General features: G+C 42.1%; 2 protein-coding genes across 6 annotated transcripts in view; both read left to right on the forward strand.

The window, feature by feature from the left end:
• Window positions 1-3,209, forward strand: part of magi3a (membrane associated guanylate kinase, WW and PDZ domain containing 3a) — a 153,757-nt gene extending 150,548 nt beyond the window's left edge. For 2 of the 4 annotated variants that reach the window (XM_015342712.2, XM_015342711.2), the window contains exon 23: window positions 131-220. Coding sequence is in view for 2 of the 4 variants with exons in the window: in XM_015342709.2 (XP_015198195.2) it covers window positions 131-1,179 (1,049 nt within the window). In the remaining 2 variants the exon portion in view is untranslated. Of the gene's footprint in view, window positions 1-130 lie in introns of all 4 variants that reach the window. The other 2 variants (XM_015342709.2, XM_015342710.2) reach the window with 1 other exon arrangement.
• A 2,681-nt stretch (window positions 3,210-5,890) lies between these two features.
• Window positions 5,891-21,176, forward strand: LOC102694989 (lysine-specific demethylase 9). 2 transcript variants are annotated; one of them, XM_015342726.2, is made up of 8 exons: window positions 5,891-6,436; window positions 8,269-8,924; window positions 12,803-12,940; window positions 13,153-13,295; window positions 13,964-14,131; window positions 16,171-16,279; window positions 16,598-16,795; window positions 16,981-17,068. In XM_015342726.2, exons 1-7 carry the CDS (start codon window positions 5,914-5,916, stop codon window positions 16,751-16,753), a joined length of 1,893 nt encoding a protein of 630 aa, XP_015198212.2. In that variant the 5' UTR covers window positions 5,891-5,913; the 3' UTR covers window positions 16,754-16,795; window positions 16,981-17,068. The 2 variants fall into 2 exon arrangements, with proteins under 2 accessions (XP_015198212.2, XP_006628556.3); XM_006628493.3 differs by lacking the exon at window positions 16,598-16,795 and having other exon boundaries at window positions 16,981-21,176.
• Window positions 21,177-21,206: the final 30 nt, after the last annotated feature.

Genomic DNA, 21,206 nt, shown 5'->3' on the forward strand with positions numbered 1-21,206 from the left:
CACTAGAATATTAATCAAACTTAAATGTATGATCCACGGGTTGTTTTAATCAGAAGAATCGGAATTATTTAAAAATATTTTACTGACAAACTGCAAACATAAGACACTTCCATTTCTTTTTTTTCTTTAGGTCAGATGGATATACAGAACGTTTCACCCACAAGCTTTCAGATAGACAGTTCAGCAGAAGAGCCACTCTCACCGGTGTCTCCATCTTTCAACTCCAACTCCTCTACCATCTCTGAGTCCTACCCTGCTGTGAGACAAGTGGAGCCCTATGACCGGGACAGTGATACCCCCAGCTACAGACAGGCTCACCTCCCAGCCAGTGGGACCATCATCTCCACAGATAGTGACAGGCTGGGCCAGGACTCCACCAAAGACCAAGCCAGCAAGGCCAAAATGCAGAAACGAGACCAATCTGTCAGTCCTGGAACTCCACACAGAAAGCTGCACCCTGTGATAGGCGAATCGGAAGATCCTCATGATGCCATGCCTGCCAGCCCAAAGAAAGCTAGCAGGGCGAAGGCTGATTGCAAAGACGGATCACACAGCCCAAGGAAGGCCGAAGGAAGTTTCCCTCCAGAAAGCAAGGACATATCCGTCAGCGTGCAGAATGCGGGAAGCAAGGACAAGAAGTCTCGACGGCAGAAAGACAGGCCGAGGTCATCAAGTCCAGAGAAGTCTCCTAGGAAGGAACAGGAAGTGGTGAACAGAGAGCCACTGGTAAACAAGGGGGAACGTCGGAGGAGGAGCAGCCCAGCAAAGACGGATAAACAGGAGAAGCCAGCGGGGAATAAGGAGAGAAAACGCAGGGACGAAGAAGCTGAGCGAGAGACAAGCAGGAACGTGGTCGACGTGGCCAGGAACTCCAGTGAGCGCCACAGAAAGAGTGAAGAAGACACGCGGAAAGACCCCCACGCTCACAGATCCTGCTCGATCGCCAGCAGAGAAAAGACGCCGAAAGAAGTCGAGGACACAGGCCGGAGAGAAAGAGAGCCCAAGAGGAAAGGCGCAGATGAGGACAGCAAAAAAGACGCAGGGAGTTCTGGTGCTGTTGCAGAGGGCCTCACCAATGTAAACCTGAACAGTGGTAGAAAGGTTCCTATTACACCAGGGCCTTGGAAAGTCCCCAGCTCGGAGAAAGTTGAGAGATTCTCTGAAGCGAAGACTCAGTAACACTGAAGACAACAGATTAGAGTTTCTTCACAGCATCACTGCACAGCTGGGACAAAGGTTTTTTTTATTTTTCATTAAGTATTTAAGGGATCTGTATCCATTTTGAATAGTTTTTCTTCCTTTATTAACATAGCATAATGTGTTAGCATTTTGTCTTCTGTGTTTGTTGGAGCCTTTGAGTTTAATGAAATCGAGGCTACATTCAGATCTGTGAAACCCTGTCTAGCCAACAGTGAGAATCCCTTCATTGTCAACAAGGGATTTCTGTAGATGCTCATGGCTGCCTTTGTTCAGAAGTTTCATATGCAATGAAGGAGAAAGACATGTATATCTGTCATACATATATATCCACCAAATGAAGGATGATGTCGTAACTGTTGTGAAGATCTACTAACCTACAAACGGACATACACCAATGGATTGCAAGATGCTCTTCACAAAAGGATTTGTTTTGCTGCATGTATTTAATATGCTTTGTTTCTGTGTACCTTTGACACCCTGAGGGTTCCATCCAGTGTGTCTAAAATTCACAATCAGAGGCTGTAGATTGAATGTTTATCCATTGTGCACAAATCCAAACCGAATATACTAACTCATCTTTCAGCTTCCCAGCTAAATCAAGAAAATGATTTCACTCCATAATTGTGATGTCTCTTTAAAGGACCAGAAACTTGTGGTTAATTATATTGTTTACTATGTATATGATTAAGCATATCTAACGTATTGAAAAAATATACATATGTATTCTTACTGAGCCATTCTGCTGTATGTAGTGTTCCAACAGCCACTATTCTACCTGTTAATGGTGTTTGCTGTAACAGACTTAGTTCCTCTGACAAATGTGTGTACAACAAGCAAACTTTTTTTTAAGAAATATTGGTAGCTTGGATTGTATTTTATGAAATGTTTGTATCATTAAGCAATTAATTTCTTAAGCTACATTTGGGTAAAAATGGAGTTTGGCTCACCAGTGCATGACTGATATTTAGAGGTGCAGGTTGACATGAATTGAACTACTTAATTACACTCAACTCCTCATGGAATTTATACTTCCAAAGGTTTTTCAGATTTACAAGTCTGCTAAAATAGGGACTGTGCCACCCTCGAAGGCACCTGGTATGCTATCTGTATATCTTTAGCCAGTGTTGCTAGTTTATCATAGGTAGCATGTACAAATCAGGTCATATCGCCCAAATGAAACTTGGAAACCCTGAAATAGCCACCAGTTTAAGTGAATATTTAATTTGAAATAATTTCGGGTTATTTTTCAAGTACTGCGTTAGTGTGCTGAACCGTTTGTTAAATTACCTACAATCAATCAACTTTAAGAAACAAATGTTATTTAAACTTCTAAAATGACTTCAGTAAAAAGCCAGCTACTTAGCTTTCTAGAAGTGCATGACTTCAGACGTTTGGAAGTAGCAGAAAGGAATGTCCACTTGGCTTAGGGCATCTGATGATTTCTGTCCGGCCTCCCTGTCCTCTGTACCCAGGTGTCTTTGTTTCTCTGGTGCCAGCTTGCCCTGACTCTAACCCACATCATCAACCCCAAACCTACACCTAACCTCTGCCCTTTAGAATCCTCTCATGTTTTGAAGGAGGTTCCTAGTGGATATTCTTTTATGCTGAGTTCTGCAGTCCTGAGTGGAGTGATACCTCTTTGGGACAATCCTGAGAAATGTCACCTTGATGTCTCTTGCTCTGGTATTAGATATCCCTTTTCCCCTAATTCTCCATTGCCCATATCAGTGTCTGCATATAATAATGTGGCCTTGCATTGCTTGAACAAAGAAGACTTTTGGTCTCTACATTATGTGGTAGTTGTAAATGTTTATATATTGTACAGCACCTTTATAAATACTTCCAGAGTTCTCATTCAGAAAAAAATAAAGATCTGTAAATCGCTCCATTATTTTTTTAAGTGATTAAAAGAAAATGATTTAAAGTGGGGGGAAAAAAGGAAATTTATCTTATCTTCTGGTCATGGCATTCTGTTCATGCACTGTAAAAATAAAGTTTTACTTAAAATAGTTAACCTCTTCTGCCTGGTTTTATTCATAAATATGTTTAATATTTGTTGCATCTTTGCAAATACTACCCTGTTTTTATTCTAAATGTGAAAGCAAAGCTTTGAGAAGGCTGTTCCAAAATCAGGTTGATTTCACACTAAATGATCAATTTAGTATATGTTTGCTAAGCTGACATGTTTAAGAGTACTTTGATCAATAAATAGCAGATAAAAAACAGAACATGGTAGGACATGCGTAGATTCTGAGAAAGCTATGGGTATTTCATCATAAAAGATTTTAAGATATAATATACAACTCCTTAACCACAACTCTTACATGACAGGCATTCAGTTTGACAACAAGTGAATGGATATAAAAAAAGAACACGGATAAAATACAAAAACTCTGAAGAATTGTTGGACTAGACCTGTTCACAGAAATACAAAATAATGTTAGGATATATAAAGTAGCTAAAAGTCTTGAATTTCCATCAAGAGATTTTAAGATTGTGCTTAAACCTTTTTAGTCTTGAACAGAAAGGACTAAATTGGGATCCGATTCACTCAACTATATTCCTCATGGAACAAGTAATAGGTTTATTCCATGCTGAAAAGACAAGAAAGAAAACAATGTTTCGGCCATGAAACGTTTTCTTTCTTCTCTTTTCAGCATGGAATAAACCAATTACTTGTTCCTTTGCAGTCTACCCATGTTGACGCAGCTACCCACCTGAACTATATTCCTCTTGTATTCCTCTAAGGCACCATCAAAGTAATCCTTTCCACTTCAGAATTAATACCAGAAAAACCTGCAGGACCATGTAAGAAACCTGAAGGCACAAGCATATTTTGTGTGCTTGTATACCTTGTGCAGGGTCTGATAACTGTACTGGCACAGAAATCCTTAGTTCACAATGGAAGAAATGGACATTTCCACTGTTTTGTGCCTGAGGAACTCTGCAGGACATCCCGGCAATGTCAAACTAAGTACAAACTGTCCTCCCCTATTTCTACATTATTTAAAATTATATTTTTTGTACTTACATATTACCTCATCAAGGAAGGGGGGAAAACATAAGTTATGTGTTTAATCTTTTGCTGATTAATATTGACCATTCAAAAAACCTTTTAAACAATTAAACTTAGGTCTTCTTATTCAAGTCACACTCAGTGAAGAGTATAGTAAATTACTAATGCCACTGTACCTGCTTCTACAACTACACAACAATACAAAGATTAGTTCAGGCAAACATGGGTGTAAAAATATTTTCACTCAGATTCTTTATGTAGAAACAAGTCTACAGTGATCTGAAAGTAAAGTCACTTTGAGCTAACAATTTTTAAAAGTTATTTGTGTGGTACAAAATGTTGTCTTTGATCCTCATGAATCTATTGAAAGGGGAAATATGACCGAATTAGACCTAACCGGTAGATTCTGATGGATTAGCTTCAACTATCAGGCTCAAGACTTCGGATCAAGTTCATAAGGGTCTGTTCAATGGAAATGGAATACAAATGCTATTGGACAAACCTAGTTTTTTTCCAATCTCCATTTTTTGTCCTCGATGTTCAATACTTGCCAGCTGTGTAGATGAACAATTGACAGAAGCAAAGACTGATTGATTAGGCCTTAATCAATGATGTGAAAGCTAAAAGAAAGAGCACACATCTCCTCTACTATTTTTATAGGTTTTTAATTTTTACCTTAAAAATAATACAATTAAGAGGCATCCCACCATCCCGGTTCTTATTTAGTTTAAAGGGAGTTAAAATAAAAGCTGGGAAACAAATTCCTTTTGGAGGTCCTTCATTATATAAATGTATTGAAGTGTCCCCCATACCGTGGGACATATAAAGATGAAGCCTTCGGATGTACTGTAAAAGTTACGCGTTTTGATGTTTCCACTCAGTTGTCCCGCAGTTCCCGCAGGTCGAAGTCATTTCTGCCACAGTGGATGCTGCTGCTGCTCTAGCATTTCACGTTGCTCTAGGACTACTCTAGGGTCCCTTAATAACTCACCATTGTATCGGGGCTTTCAATGGTTCGAGAAGAAAGGCGTTTCAACGTGTCCAGATGCAGCTTTACACGCTGAATGGGTTTATAGCCAAGCTCCAAATTCGTCCGTACTCCAATATCTGCCGTGGGATTCAGTTTGATTCCACGTGTAAAACTGCACGTGGCTTTGGAAGCTATTTCGTTCCACAATCATTATAATAATAATCTCCTCGAACGGTTTACCTGTTAACTTGCCTGTCTGGACTCTGACTGCAATCTATTTGTTCTGCAGTGTTCTCAACGTCCACTTACTCAAGAAAGTCCAAGCCAGTGAACCTTTCGAGAGAAACTTCCCAGCCTAAGCAGCTTCTCCATATAGATTTATATCCATAAACGGCACAGTACTTTCAGAAGCACACGTAAAACCTCTTAACCACGCAGTTGTTTTTTTGCGCTAGAGCAACCTTCTCGATGAACCGCCCAACTTCATATATCCATTACGTCAGCCACAGAACAAGATGCGTGCGTTCGTGCACGCATCCCATTCGCCTCGCCACCATGCATTCACTACAAATCCCAAAAGCCTCCGCGAAGTACGCTTGCTCAATACGCTAAACTGCCTGTTAAAACTACAGCCTGTTGGCTTCTCAGTTGGATGGGAACTACACTTCCCAGTAGTTTCGCACATGCGTGTGTAAGGTTTCCAAGCCATTTAAATCTTGTTTGCAAAATGGCTTCGCAGGTCGGTGTGGTTCGCGTAAAAGTGGAAGAAAAGGTGAGAGACAGTCTGGATAAAACAGCCAAAGAGAAAAAGAAAAAGAAAAAAAGGGAGTGCTCGCCCTCCGCGGATAAGCGGGAGAGATCCGAGAAAGAAGCGAAAAAAGTCAAGCTGCATCACCACCATCAACATGTTCAACAACAGCTGCCCCAGCCGCAGTCACAACAACACATCGCTCAGCCCCGCTACGCCTCGGAGCAAGCACCCCTCCAGCAACATCACCACCACAGCGCCAAGAAGGAGCCGCTGTTCACCGGATCCCCGAGGATGGTGGTAACCCCGCACCAGGAGCACAAGCCTCTGCCGTCCGTGTTGCCGCAGGTGCCCACGGGGCTGTTCACCTTCACTCCGCTCAAACTGGCCAAGGCCAAGAGCCACTGCAAGGAGAAGCACGGCGACAAAGACCCCAGACTCAAACCCAAGAAGGAGAACAGCGAGAGCAACGTGAAGACGGCTCCGAGCAAGAAGAAGAAAGGTAACGAAGCCAGAGCAGGGGACCCATGCGCTGCCCCCTCGCTGGAAGGCGTCCCGGTGAACTTGGCTCCGCGCTGGCGCTGGCGCACTTGACACACGGCGGAGAGGCGCCGCTTGCTCCCGGCCGTGTGTCAGCTTTACTTTTCTTCGAGCACGTGTGAAATAAAACTGTCCGCTGCTTTAAACTCCTTTCGCGGTTTCCCTAACGCGTAAACAGAGTCAAGTGTGGTGCAACAGAAATTATGGTTACAGCGTGGTAGGAAAAAAAAAAGTAGGGTTATGGTCATAGATGCCACAGACCAGAGAGCGCCGAGTAGTACAAGGCAAGAAGATAGTAGAGCGGAGGTGAAATGTAAAAACGCTGTGCCAATCTAACGTATTTGCATAAATGTTTTGATAAATGCGTTTATGTTAAAGACGCAATAGCAGGAAAGTGCTATAACAGTGCTGTTTCAGAAGAGGGAAGTACCTCGCTCATTCAGCTTGACCAGCTGTTGGTATTGATCTTGGTAGTTTTGATCAAACTGCCTAGTATTACCGATTTAAGTGTGTTCTTATCTTTTGTTTTTGTTAAACGGTGCGCTCAAGGGATTAATGATATCAGGTGATGTGGCTCATTGCTGTGGGGAGCGAAATAATGTTTTGTGTAAAAAAAGGTCTATAGCACGTAAGATCAGAATAAAGGTGTCGAACGTGGAGGCCAAGCAGCCCATCTAACTGGATTGGTTCAAGTGATCCGAGAACCTCAAACCGCTGTGAAATATAATCCGTCGTCTGTTACACGGTTCTGTGAGCCCCATTCTCTGAAATAATTGCAGGTAGATAGATGATAACATGGGGGCCGATCAACACGGCTAGTGAACAGTAGGTCGACCTGCAAGCGTTCTTTAAAACATCTTCTCTGAAGGCAATTTCAGTCTTTATTGATCTGAGTTAGTGAACTGCGAAAGTTGTAAAAGAGCGTGAACAGTAATGTCTCTGTAGAAACGTCAGGGACTGTATATGTGATGCTGGTGCTGTATTTTTCAATTTTGCTGAACCCTTGAATTTAAACAATATGCGTTTACTTAGCTATTTCGATGTTCTTGTTACTTTGCGCTTTTCATATCTCCATTATATAATCTATATATAATGCTTCTTTTTTGTTTAATCTATTGACTAGGTGAATCGTTGTTTCATTGTTTTGGCCTTTATTGCTTAAGGATACAGTTGGGTGCAGTGAAAAGTATGAGGTCAAAGCTGTACTGCATAGCGCAGGAATATAGCAAAGCAATGAGATTTTCAGTGGGCACAACGATAACATACGCAGCAATTATAGCAAATGAGCTGAAGGACTGCAATGCAATACACCCGAGTAGCTGATTGTAATGAATATACAACAAGTACCTGCTTAACTTGGTGTGGCATTAGGGTCTACACACAACAGTCTCGTTGGAAATGAAAATGATGTGTAGACGTACATTGTTAGGTCAGGAATGTAAATCTGATGACGTGGTTGGATGACTGGAGATCAGTCTGGATTTCTGTTAACCCATTTCCGTTCAAGTCATGGCATGATAAAAACACAAGAACTACAAACTAGAAGGCACAGGTGGAAGCTACATGGAAGTGCGTTTAAAGGCGACGATAGCTGGCACTTCTTTACCCAGAGGGTTGCCGGAGTATGGATCCAGCTGTCCTGCCATACGGTTGAAACGTGTCTGAGAAGCGGCTGGACGCGATTCTGGATCAGTTAACTACGGGCTACCAAATGGGCTGCATGGCCACCTCTCGTTGGTAACCTCTTTCCCTCTGTTATTGTTGTAACCGTTTTCTTTCCTCCCTCCCGTTCAGAGGCGCGTGATGAGAACGGCAAAACGCCGCCAGCAGACGAGTACCTGCTGAAGAAGATGAAGAAGAAGAAGAAGAAAAAGCACCGGGAGGACGAGCGCGGTAAGCGGCTCAAGATGTACAACAAGGAGGTCCAGACGGTGTGTGCGGGCCTGACCGGGCTCGCCCCCGATGCTGAGGTGCCTCAGGGGCTGCCCGACTCCGCCATCAAGTACCTCAAAGACGAGCGGCTGTGCCAGCCGGGCCTGGGGACGGATGAGTACCGCACGCCCAACGGGGTGCAGATCCCCTTCCTCTCGCACCACGACCACTTCATCCGCAGCACCTGCCTCCAGACCGGCACCAAGTACGGCCGCTTCATCCATGAGGAGCGCCAGCCCAACGGGGGCGCCGAGGTCCTCCACGCCTACATGGACGAGCTGTCCTTCCTGCCGCCGGCCGAGATGGAGCGCTTCGCCGAGGAGTTCCTGCGCCTCACGTTCAGCGAGAGCGAGAAGAACGCCGCCCGCTATGCGCTGGCTGTGGTGCACGGCGCCGCGGCCTACCTGCCCGACTTCCTTGACTACTTTGCCTTCAACTTCCCCAGCACGCCGGTCAAAATAGAGATCCTGGGAAAGAAGGATATTGAGACCACCACTATCTCCAACTTCCACTCTCAGGTGAGCGTGATGCTCTTCTGCTCTTAGCCATAATGATTAACTGCGTCTTATCCTAACCAAGGTAATAGTGCCCTTGTGTTATGTCCTGGAACTGACCTTCCTGCAGTAGTCTTTAGCGAGAGAGGTAAAAAGTTAAAGATGTACAACCGGGAGGTCCAGGCGTCCATGTGTAATCAGATTATTATTGTTAATGAGACTTTGGATTGGAGTCTATGATTTAGACTTAAATTGGACTCATTCAGAGTTTGTTGGCTCATTAAGTCACAGACTCTACCTCCTGTGACTCTAGGATTCAGACACTAGAACAGATCTTCTCTGTTTTATATTCCATAAAGTTGAAGTTAATTTTTATGCCTCTAAAAGACTGTCTAGGAAGACAGAGTGACTGTTTTAGAAAGACTCTAGATTACTGAAGTTTAAGCACTGTGCTTTTTCACCTCTTGGAGAGCCATGGGATCGATGGAAGAAAGTTGTGTGTTTGTTGTCAGGTTTTCTGCACATATGGATTTTGGCGACATCTGCATAGAAATGAGAACTGTTATAATAATGGCAAGCAGTAAGTAACATGTAGATATTAGAAAGAATGGGACCAACTCCAGAACCTTGCAGAACACCAGCTTGTTATAAAGAGTGAACAATGCAAATTAGAACAAATTGTTTCCTGTTCTTTAAATGGGATTTAAGACACTGCAAGAAACCTCAGAATAACATGGGCAACCATAATACCAGTGTGTTCTAAATTGCTAATGCTTAATTATGTATTAAGGGAAAAACTTGATTTATCCATGAATGCAGGGAAACAGAGAGCGCTACACATAATTATGAGAAAAATGATCTGTGCAGGTTAGCCACCAAAGTATTCTTAACTGATTCTTTCCATCATTATACAGTTTCAAAAATCTTAGAAGATGATAAGAAAACTCCAGCACCAAACAAAGGAGACTCTAGCATTCAGGAAAAGCACCAAAGTGCAGAACGTAATCTGATACACAGCTCTCTTCAAAAGATTGTCAAACTCTCAGATCTGTTTCGGGTGTCAGTTTCAATTTCTGGAGTGCCTAGTGGCTTCTGTTTTTTTTTTCCCCCCTCCAGAATACTCAGTTGATCAATTTACCTAATAATGTTCTTTGTAAATAATTATAAAAAGATTTTAAGAAATATTCTATAAATATCAATGTTCACTCCATTAAAGATGAATGTATCTCTAAACACTGTGTAACCATTCATTACTTTTATGTAGTTAATTGAACAATGGGTCATTTGAAACACAGAAGACACTGGCTAGGGTAGGTACTGAGTCTGACACCCCTGGTCTTAATAAACCATGTGCAGTCGTTTCTCAATTACATCCATTCTGTTTGAGATTCAATCACCTGGACTCTTATCTGTCCAGGCCCCAGGGAGCTGAAATATTTGCCACAAATTAAGTCTGTATGTGAAGGCTGTTTTATAAGATTAATAATTAAAAAAAACGAAACAAATATGCCACTCATATTTAATCATTTATTTAAAAGGCTCATTATACAGAATAATCAGGTTGTGGGAATGTGTGATTTTGTTTCATTCAATGTTTTAAATGGCTCAACTCTGTCTTTAAGTTAGGGACTTAACTGTATACTGTTGATAATATTTACATTAATGTTAATGTGTACATAAAGATTGTTTTTAGAATATGTCAGCCGTATAGATATTCCTATAGGACTGGGTTGGTAAATTTGCTGAGAAGACATGAGCAAATCACAACACACAGAAAGCTGTCATCAGCATGCACTGACAAATGAGGAGTGGTATTGCAAACCCTGCTTTCTCTGGGCAGTTATTAGGTCTTAAAATGGGATTGGTTGCTTTTACTACAACGTGTGAAGACAATTGTGGGCAGTTGTCATCTCACCTGTGAAAAGAAAGTGTTTACACCAGATCCACAACAGTTACCTCATACTCATCCATTCATCTGTATTTGGCAGTAGGGGTTGTCCTGTGCAGCAATGTTTCCTTTGCTTTTGCTAAACCTGGGTGGTTATGCTTTCTTCAGGGTGTTAACGCCCTGAAAACGAATGGTGTTTGTGAATTGGAGGCAAAGGTCAGTAACAACGGTTTAGCAGTTTCTATTGGCAGAGTGACATAGTTCAGCTATACAATAGAGTCAGTTCCTGGCAAGCAACCAGTGCAAATCTACTCAGGAGTTCACATGAGTAATGTGTAAAGCATTATAGCTCTGTTTTACTGTGTTACCAAAGAACCTATACATTATTGACAGAAAGCTTATTGTGACATTGTTTATCGGCTTGGTTGATGTCTGGTGGAACCAAAGTTATCTTGTAACTGGAACAGGAGGGAAGGGGACAGGTGCAATGTGGAGAGATCACACACGTCTCTTGCATCTTCCCAATCCAGTCTCTTCAAATGCTGATTTTAAGAAAACAATACAACCAATGTATTGCTGCTCTGTGCACTCATCTGCTGTAAAAATCCTCCCTAGCACAGACATAGAGTATCATCTTTGTCTAGTTTTTGCTTATTCAATAAGCTTTAGTATTATTAATTTTGAGACCAAATTTAAATGTTGACAGTTCGGCATCCTTATTTCCCCATGGATGCCAGATCGTAAAGCTTTTAAAAATATTAGGAATATGAGGACTGTTGTAAATCAGCCACACGTTTCTTGCATCTTCCCAATCCAGTCTCTTCAAAAGCTGATTTTAAGAAAACAATACAACCAGTGTAGCAGTTCATTTGAACTTGTCTGAGCTGCCAGCAATTTATATAGCTGACGCAGAATTTCTTCAGAGATGGGTCATTTGGGGTTAGTCTCATGCAGTGTGGCTGCTTTAATATTTTCTGGATTCAAGATGGCAGCCTGAAATTAAAGGGTGCTCGGATTTCAGTCTTGCTGAAATAAAACTAGAGAACTATTGACGTGGACAGAAGAAGGCTCCACAGAGAATGTGTTGCTGTCATTTCACAACAAGCTCTTCTTTTCTGCTGCGTGTACTCTTCTAGCCTCCCATGGTGAATACCCACAGCAGGTGGCTGAGAGTAGCTGACAAAAAGGAGTATTTTCAAAACAGCCAAGATAATGTCAGTGTCAAAACAGGTCCCCTCTTTCCCCTCTTTCAGTGTGATTAATAACATTTCATGTTTTGAGATAATCATGATTCTTCATGTCTATGATCATCAGGTGATCCCACAGTTCTGATCACCACTGGAGGAATTTCTTAAGCCTTTTCTGATTGGGAGGTTTGTGACTGGGGTGTTGGCAGTTCTCCCATCTGATTGGTGTGTTGAAGCTGTAGGCAGGTATTAGCTTCATGAGGGGGATTCTCCATGTAGCCTTACTCCTTTTCACTTTCTCAGGTTTACTTGTCGTTTGTCAAGATTTCCTTTGAGAAATATGGAATTTTAGTATTTTAAAACTAGCTGTGCTATTTTAGGTTTGCGCCTTTTCTATTTGGCTTTAAGTGAATTACATTTATACCCATTTATACTGATGTGGGTTTTAAGGGAGCAATCTGTGTGAAGTGACTTGCTTGCATGTTTCTCCTTGGAATGAACCCACAACCTCACAGCTATGAGTCCAGAACCTTAACCACAGCTACACACTGCTATACATTTTTACTACTGTATTTACACAATGCAGTATTAGTGCTCTGCACTCTGTGTTTTTTAATGCCGTATCTACATTTTACAATATTAAACAAACGGTACAAATATTGAATTTACTTAATGCTTTTTTAGCACTCCCCACTGTATCCTGTTTACTTGATTTTCATGGCTTGCAACAGAGATACAGAATAGTGAACAGATGTAGTGCCCGGCCTGTTTGGCCTCAGACCTTGTGCTGAACACTTAACAGACGAGTCTTTGTGTTGTCCCTGCAGGTCAACCGCACATATTGCTCTGGCACCTACCGGGCCGGTCCGATGAGACAGATCAGCCTTGTTGGGGCTGTGGACGAAGAGGTGGGGGACTATTTCCCAGAGTTCCTCGACATGCTGGAAGAATCCCCCTTTCTAAAGGTCAGTCGTTCATGCCCTGACATAATTCCACTCATTGCAGAGAGATGTGAAATTCTGTGTTTGTTAGCATTTGTGCACAAGGCTATAAATGCAAAGAGTATGTGATGAGTAGAGTATGAAGAGCTATATATTTGTAAATTCAAATTCACATATTTGTGATGGCATGTCTTGTGCCTTGTGTGTAAATGTGTTCCTCCTTTGGCTGGGGGCAGATGACGTTGCCCTGGGGCAGCCTGTCCAGCCTGAAGCTGGACTGCCGCTCTCAGAGTGATGACGGTCCCATCATGTGGGTCAGGCCAGGGGAGCAGATGGTACCGACGGCAGACATGCCAAAGTCCCCCTTCAAACGGCGCAGGTAAGCCCACTGCCCCTCTCCAGGGCAGTGCCCTTTTTCCCTTCATGTATTAAAATCTCGTGCTTTTAATAAAAAGAGAGGTCAGGGTTCTTAGGGGCGGAGTGGTGGCTCTGTGGCTAAGGATCTGCGCCTGTGACTGGAAGGTTGTGGGTTAAAATCCTGCGGATCCTACTCCGTTGGGCCCCTGAGCAAGGCCCTTAACCCTAACTGCTCTAGGGGCGCCGTACAATGGCAAACCCTGCGCTCTGACCCCAAGCTTCTCTCCCTGTCTGTGTGTCTGTGTCTCCATGGAGAACAGCTGGGGTATGCGAAAAGACGAATTCCTAATGCAAGAAATTGTATAGGACTAATAAAGAAACATTATATAACATTATATTATCAAATACTTTTGAAAAAGTGAGTTACTTTGATTACCTTTTACAGGATCCCGTATTTCCTTACAGGGAAAGAAACCAATTGGAATAGTTAAATGCCACATTTTGAGATGCTGTTGTAAAAGTTCCCTTTCAAAATTTAATTTGACAAAATTGAGTCTTTTTTACTCTTTTTGCAATTAGTTCAGCATGGAAGAAGGCATTTAAGAAAGCAGCCTCCGGTTCGCTGGGCGACACCTGTTGTAGTTCTGAAGCTGAATGGTCGGTTCGTGTTTTTTCTCCCTCTCTGCAAAGGTCAATGAACGAGATCAAGAACCTGCACTACCTGCCTCGGACCAGCGAGCCGCGGGAGGTGCTGTTCGAGGACAGGACACGGGCCCACGCCGACCACGTGGGCCAGAGCTTCGACTGGCAGAGCACAGCGGCGGTGGGAGTGCTGAAGGCCGTGCAGTTTGGAGAATGGTGCGTCGAAGCCCCCCCCAGCTCCCCAGTCTGCTCTCACAGCACATGCAGTAAAAGCTGTACTAACCAGAGTGCTTCACTAAACTGGATTTTCTCCATAAGCCAATGCAAGGTCATCCTTCACTGTCTGGGGAAAATTTTGGGATCTAACCAGATTGCGCCTTGCATTGTTGTTGTTTTTCGGTAGTCCTGGATGCTGCTGAGAGAGTGCACTCATCTGCTGTAAAAATCCTCCCTAGCACAGACATAGAGTATCATCTTTGTCTAGTTTTTGCTTATTCAATAAGCTTTAGTATTATTAATTTTGAGACCATATTTAAATGTTGACAGTTCGGCATCCCTATTTCCCCATTGATGCCAGATCGTAAAGCTTTTAAAATATTAGGAATATGAGGACTGTTGTAAATCAGCCACTTTGGCTTTTACTAGTTTGGATGTGCTGCAGAGCTGAACAACATAAAATGGCAAAATAGATGTGGTGGAGTTTAAGGCACACCATGATTTGTATTACACTGGAAAAAAGCTTAAAGCATAAAAGTGTAGTTTTTGAATACCAGTATATGGTAAGTAACTGTAATAAATATTCAGACTTAATAAAAATAAAAATTAGAAGTGGGCATAAATACTTTCACTTGCTCTGTATTAATTTGAGTAAAGGCACATTGCTCTTTTTTTAATCTTTTATTTAAACCCAGTGTTCAGTTAAATCCTTCACCAATTCTACTAAATACTGCTGGTATTCCATATTCTCAAATTTCATTTTTTCTCAGAGATATTGTCCAGTGTTCATCACTAGCTAAAATCTTGATATAAATGTGTTTTTGGACTATAGAGCATCTCGAGTAATGGCGACACTAAATGTGTTTCACTGCATTTTACCAGTTTTTGCTATTCACATCACAAATCATAAGCATTTAAGTCAAATGGAAAGTCTGGGGGGCATTTTTGAGGAAGAGAGTGTACTTTGCACATTGGTAGATTTGGTAATTGAATTATTAACAATGTCATAAAAGCATTAGAACATAGGAAGCCCATTTACCATTTTTGCTGGTAAATAGACAGTTTAAGTTACAAATTGCCAGTTATTTTGTGCCATATATCCACCTAGTTCGGCATCACAAACTGTCTTTATGCCCCGGCTCTCTTTGACGATCCCTGTGTGCAGTTGGAAGTGCCTCTGTGATCTTCCCACCTTCGGACACATTATTCTTTTGATATACTGCAAGCTCTGTAATGATACACAGGAAGATTTGCAACTAGAACAGAGGTGTGCCCCTCACTGGCCTTGCCTCAGTTTTGCGGGCGACTCCTAAATCTCTCTATACAAGTGGGGCCATGGAGACAGACCTGAGCCAGTGCTGAGCCTTGTACAGACATTATTGCCTTTTGTACAATTGTCTGGACAGCAGTGCTCAACCTGCAGCTGGACTGAGCTTCTTTAGCATTCCATTCCCTGTAGGTTTTACTTTTCTTTTCTTGAAGTTTCAACTAGTGCATCCGGGGGGAACCCTCTTCTCTGTCTATAGAAATCCCTTTTTTCTTTTCTAGGTGCTTCTAATCTTAATTTTCCCATGCATTCCCATGCAGTTGGGCTGAAAGAGGATGGACTTGGTCAATAGCATTCTAGATTTTGAATAGCAGAATCAAGTCCCCAGCTAATCTTTTCTGTTCAGTTTTAAAGAGATTTGTTTCTCTTAATCTGAGTATCACGTCTCTTTCACTCTATGAATTCATCTGGTTACTCTTCTTTGCACTCTCTAGTGCAGCTCTTCTCTGTCTTTTAGTGTGACAACTAAAACTGAATACAATATTCCAAACAAATGTTTCTTATATTTATAGTTGCTTTGCATTATTTTGGAGCACGTTGTCAGAGCTCTCTTGGATTACAGCTCAGACTGTAATTTACCAGAGTTTTCCAGGTATTTCTGTTGTGCCCCTGCTCGTTATTAGACTTTATTACATTTAAATGGATCTTAGACCATTTACACACATTCTAAAATGAGCCTTCAACAAGCAATGGTGTTTTTTTTGTGTTTCAGGAGTGACCGACCTCGGATAACCAAAGATGTGGTCTGCTTCCATGCTGAAGACTTCAGCGAAGTGGTACAGAGACTTCAGTTAGACCTGTATGAGCCTCCAGTGTCTCAGGTAGGAGCCACAGAGAAAAGAGACAAAATTCTAGAAAAGTGTCTGTGCCAGGAATGTTTTGTAAAGTCTTCTGACTGAGATCATTATAAACAGGTTGGCTGCTGGTTGTTGAGCAAAAATAAAAATTTGTTCATGTCATCTAAGTCCTACTTTGACTTGCGTAGTAATGTAGTGGTGCATTTTAAATACTGAAGTATTTAAGAATTGGAAATGCCACCACAAAGAAGGCAAAGTCGAGTTTCTAGTTTGAGTCCTGATGGAGTTGTGTGCCGCCCATGATCAGGGGGCACCTTATTGACGCTGGAATCGCCCACATAGTGCCCGAGATCTGGAGGATTTTCATCAGACTGCTACATAGCAGCTCCCTGTCATGGGCCACAATCCCTCAAGGCTGCCTTGCAGAGAGCAGGCAGGCGCTTATTGGGAAGTCCCCGTTTCGCTTCGCAGATGAAAAAGAGGCGTCCAGCTCGATGACTCGGCCTAGGAGGAGAACGTGTTTGTCTTCGGATGGCAGAGGTCAGTACACAGCAGCGTTAGGATGCATAGCTCAGGGCGGCTTGATGTGATCTGAGAGATGATGTGATCCCAGGAATGGTAGTTTCGGAAACTAATGAGGAAGAGGAGTCTGAGCGAGATCCTGCTAGGGCTGCTTGTTTTTGGTGAACGACTTTAACGATCAGTTGCATGCTTCGCTTTCACAGTGTGTCCAATGGGTGGACGATGCCAAACTGAACCAGCTGCGAAGGGAAGGAATCCGCTACGCCAGGGTCCAGCTGTGCGACGACGACATTTACTTCATCCCACGCAACGTCATCCACCAGTTTAAAACTGTGTCTGCGGTCTGCAGCCTAGCCTGGCACATCCGTCTGAAACAGTACCACCCTGAGGCCGAGGGCTCGGCGAGTGCAGAGCGCGACCGGAACTGTTCAGAGTGCAGCGCTCCTAAGGACACGGACGCCAAAGCGCCCAGCTCGGCGCCGCAATCGGAGCCGGTGGGAGCTGAGGCACATAGGCAGCCTTTGTCAAACAAGCCCCTGTTTCAGAAGCCAGCGACACCACCCAGAGAGCCCAGGGCGGCCACCCAGTATGCCAAAATACCACCACCACCCCCCTCCCACCCGGAGCCAGCCAGATCCTTGGTCCCACAGACGGACACACTTCCTCAGAGCCCAGGCAGCCTATCAGGACACTGCAACTCCCAGCCTGACCCATCCCATTCTACCCAATAGCACCAACCTGTTACTGACGTCAGTTGTTTTTTTTAGGGGAAGTGGGTATTTAAAGAAAAGGCATTGATTCTGCATAATAATGACATACCACAGTGTCAAAAAGAAATGTGGGACTTTTTATATACAAGCTGATTGTATACATTTTTTAAACTAAATATAATGGATTGTTTTAAAAACAAGGACTTGGAACTACTTGTTTCCAGTTTATATAAACATAGAGACCATTAATATAGAAGTCAGTGAAATTTCGGTGTTTTATGTTCATGGAAAAAAAATCAGTAGCATATTTGAAAGACCTGAGGTTTTTTTAAAGGGTTTCATATTTTAATCTTTACAAAATACAAAAAATGTAATATCATTGTGCTGTTTGGTTTGTTTCCGTTGATAAACGGCATTTATTCTTTTAACCACGACTGCTCCCGTTAGTCCAAAGAAGGTGTTTTTTTTATATAAGTTTGGAGTTCCCAGTTTTTCTTTTTGAGGGGAGACCCAGTTTGGCATTACCCATTGCTTATTTACACCTTGGCACAGAGCGTCCACCCCTGCGCTGGGCAAGGAGGAGGAGGGGCGCAGAGGCTAATTCTGACGCACTCACCTGTGGAGGCGGTGGCCTGGCGGCAGGGTCAGTTCCTCCTTGGAACGTGGCATGTTCTTCCCCGATGTCACTGCAAATCCGCAGGAGTTGCTGATTTGCCGAGAGCAGAGAGAAGTCCCAGCTTTGCTGCCTTGCTTGAACCGCTGCACGACGGTCTACTGACGTGACCCAGAATTACAGATTTCTCAGTCATTGAGCTTGGACTGCACTCTTGGGAGCCTTCCATAGGCGTCTTTGCTAGCTGGGCATCTGTGGAAGGTGTCCATTCAGCTTGGTGCTGATACTCAGCCCTGCTGTCCACACCATATCTTCATCTCCCCCAGGCCGCTAGGAGGCAAAGCTGCAGTGACTGGAACAATAGGTGACTTTACTAAACAAGGTAGTGCATAAGGTGCAAAACCGAGTTCATCCGAAAGTCTTAAAGAGGAGTGAATCGCCCTTTCTGTCTCCTGCAGACATGAACTTGCCTGCTTGTAGTTTTCCCATTGAAGGATGTTGTTGCATATTCATTTCAGGAAGATGTTTTCTTTCAGGAGTAAAAACAAATTGAAGTTTTTGTTCCTGCAGAAAAAGTCTTTTTCTGTGTCACAATTGAGTTCAACACAAGTTAAAAGCACTAGTCGCAAAGCAGAAATGAGCCGGGGGGAAAAAGCTACTGAAGAGGCCCATCATGGTCTGTTTGGGAGTGTAACAGCAGTCATTGACATTGGTTGAGTTATTTTCTGAGCCCCCCACCCTTTCATTACAGACTTGAAATCACTTGCAAACATGAGCTTTTCCTTCAGTCTCAGATGTACCGTCTATAAAAGTTCTGTGAGCTTCAGAATTGTGCATTCTCCTCTTCGAGGAGTGAAGTTGAATGGAAGATGGTTTTCTTTCAGTTCTCAGTGATAAAAAATAGTGGTCCTTCTTGTACACCAAAACCTTTCAAAATAGCAGTCCTTGTTCTTTGCATTTTTAAATGAATGCAAATGAAGATTGCATAAAGAAGGGAACACCTCCTTTTCATCAGGGCAGTGATGAGACTGTTCTGTGGGCGTGGTCATGCAATGGATCACTTCTGAACCATCTGGTTGTTTTTAGGCTCGCAGTTTTTGGTCCTTTTGAAGTAACGTTTTAAGATTGTATTAATCTCTCAGGAACTCTGGGCACAAGTCCATCAGCTCCTTCCCAGCAGGGGAAGGGGGATTTTTTAAAGGGAAATAAGGATAGGGGAGGAGAATAAACTCTTTACAGTTCCTGTGTTCTGCGGTAATGAAAAGGTTTCCCTGCTGGGAACTTAATGATTGAACAGCGCCCTTGGTGGCGATAGGTTTGAAATTTCAGTCACGGCTGAGCTGTCTCGTCTCTAGCTTGATGCTTTTCTGTCTCAGGGGCTTGAGAAGGAGTGACCAGAAAGGGCTTTGATGTAAGGGTTTTCAATAATGTGTTGACATGCTTTAAAATGTGTATAAATACTGGGCCTGTGGACAATGGAGAGCACTTAGCATTGATTGAAATTGGAAAAATATAATTCTCCAGGTTGCTTAGAATGAAAACCTGGATTTTGTTTTGCCTTTATTCAAAAGCATTTTAAATATTTTGTTTTTCTCTGTAATATTTCATGAGCTTTAACATAGGCTGCACAAAGTATTGACTTCTCCCAGGCATTTTCCTTTTATATACCTTTTATATACCATTGTAAGTGTTTTTAAATGTTTCAAAAGTAAAAATTGTTTTCAGGTTTGATACCTGATGACCATGGGTGTCATGTATCGTATATTATCTTTAACCAAGGAAAACAATACTTTTTTGCACAATGTCAAGAGGGTTCTTGTAACCAGTGTGTTTTTATATTCTGTTCAAAGAGTTGGCAGCTAACATTTGTTCTCCAGTGTGTGGGGTCAGCAATAGTCTGCATTCAGTGTTTTATTCGAATAGGAAAATGTTCCCAAGGCAATTTTAATTAATCTAAATTTTCTTTATTGACCATCACCTAAAAGCAATGCAGAGTGTGCTACTGTTGATGTGTTCCTTTATAATGATGTCTTTTATAATGTATAGATGTTCTCCTTAGGTTAAGTCCTTTGCTTTCCTTTATTTTGTAAATGTACTTATCTCCACATGTTAAATAGTTTTCAGTGCACTGATAACATTGTGGACTTTTGGTACGTTTTCATTCAGCATAGCCACCAAGCTTATATGAAGAAAAATCTAATGGCTTTTGAAATTGAAAAGTGAGTGCAATTGTAGTTAGGAGTAATACTGTATGTGTGATTAGTCACTGTCGATTCGAGATTTCTGTATTGCTCATGCACTTTGTAGATGCTCATTTTAGGGCACTGTTTTATTTCACCAAAAGCGATACACTTAAGCAAGTGGTAAATACTTGCTGGTTGAACCCAGCTCTTGCGCCCTCAAAATTAATGCATCTTCAAAGCATGCCTCTTAGATAGTTACTGATGTCTGGATCTTTTTCAAAATGAAATTATTTCCTTGTCCACTGCCTTGCTTCCCAGAATGGTTTTGGTGACACTTTGGCACTCTGAAGGCTCATGAGGTTTCCGGCTTAGCCTTTTTTATTCCTCTGTAAAAACCCTGCCTTGTTTTAGAATAGAGATATTTATTTAGTGTTTTTTTTTAATCCCATGTCATTTTAAAAGTTAAAATACATAATGTTCAAAGGGAATCCAAACAATTGAACTCTACAAAATCTTTAGCCCCAGATAAGATTAAAAGGAATAGGCAGCTGTTCTGACTTTATTTTAGTTTGGTTTTCTAGACAGTACTGTCTCTTTCATGTGAGTTTGCCTGGAGAACAAGGCATGCTTTGTGTAACCGTATTTTCAATAATAGTTCTTGTTGATTTCTGTATAAAAAGGTTTTTCTATGTACTATTAAAAAGAAAAAGTAATGTGTAGTATGAGGATAATAGTTAACCTTTTTTGGATGAATATAGCCCTTTAACATTTACTAGAAAACTGTAAAAGTGTGAATCTTTTCAGCTCCTTTCTATGAAAAAAACCTCATGCAAGATGGAATGCATAGTCATTTTTCTTGTATTTTTTTAAATAAATCATTTTAAAAATGTGAATTCTGACTTTTTAAAGGCATCATAAAAAGA

Source organism: Lepisosteus oculatus, chromosome 5 (assembly GCF_040954835.1).
Source record: "Lepisosteus oculatus isolate fLepOcu1 chromosome 5, fLepOcu1.hap2, whole genome shotgun sequence".
Taxonomy (NCBI): domain Eukaryota; kingdom Metazoa; phylum Chordata; class Actinopteri; order Semionotiformes; family Lepisosteidae; genus Lepisosteus; species Lepisosteus oculatus.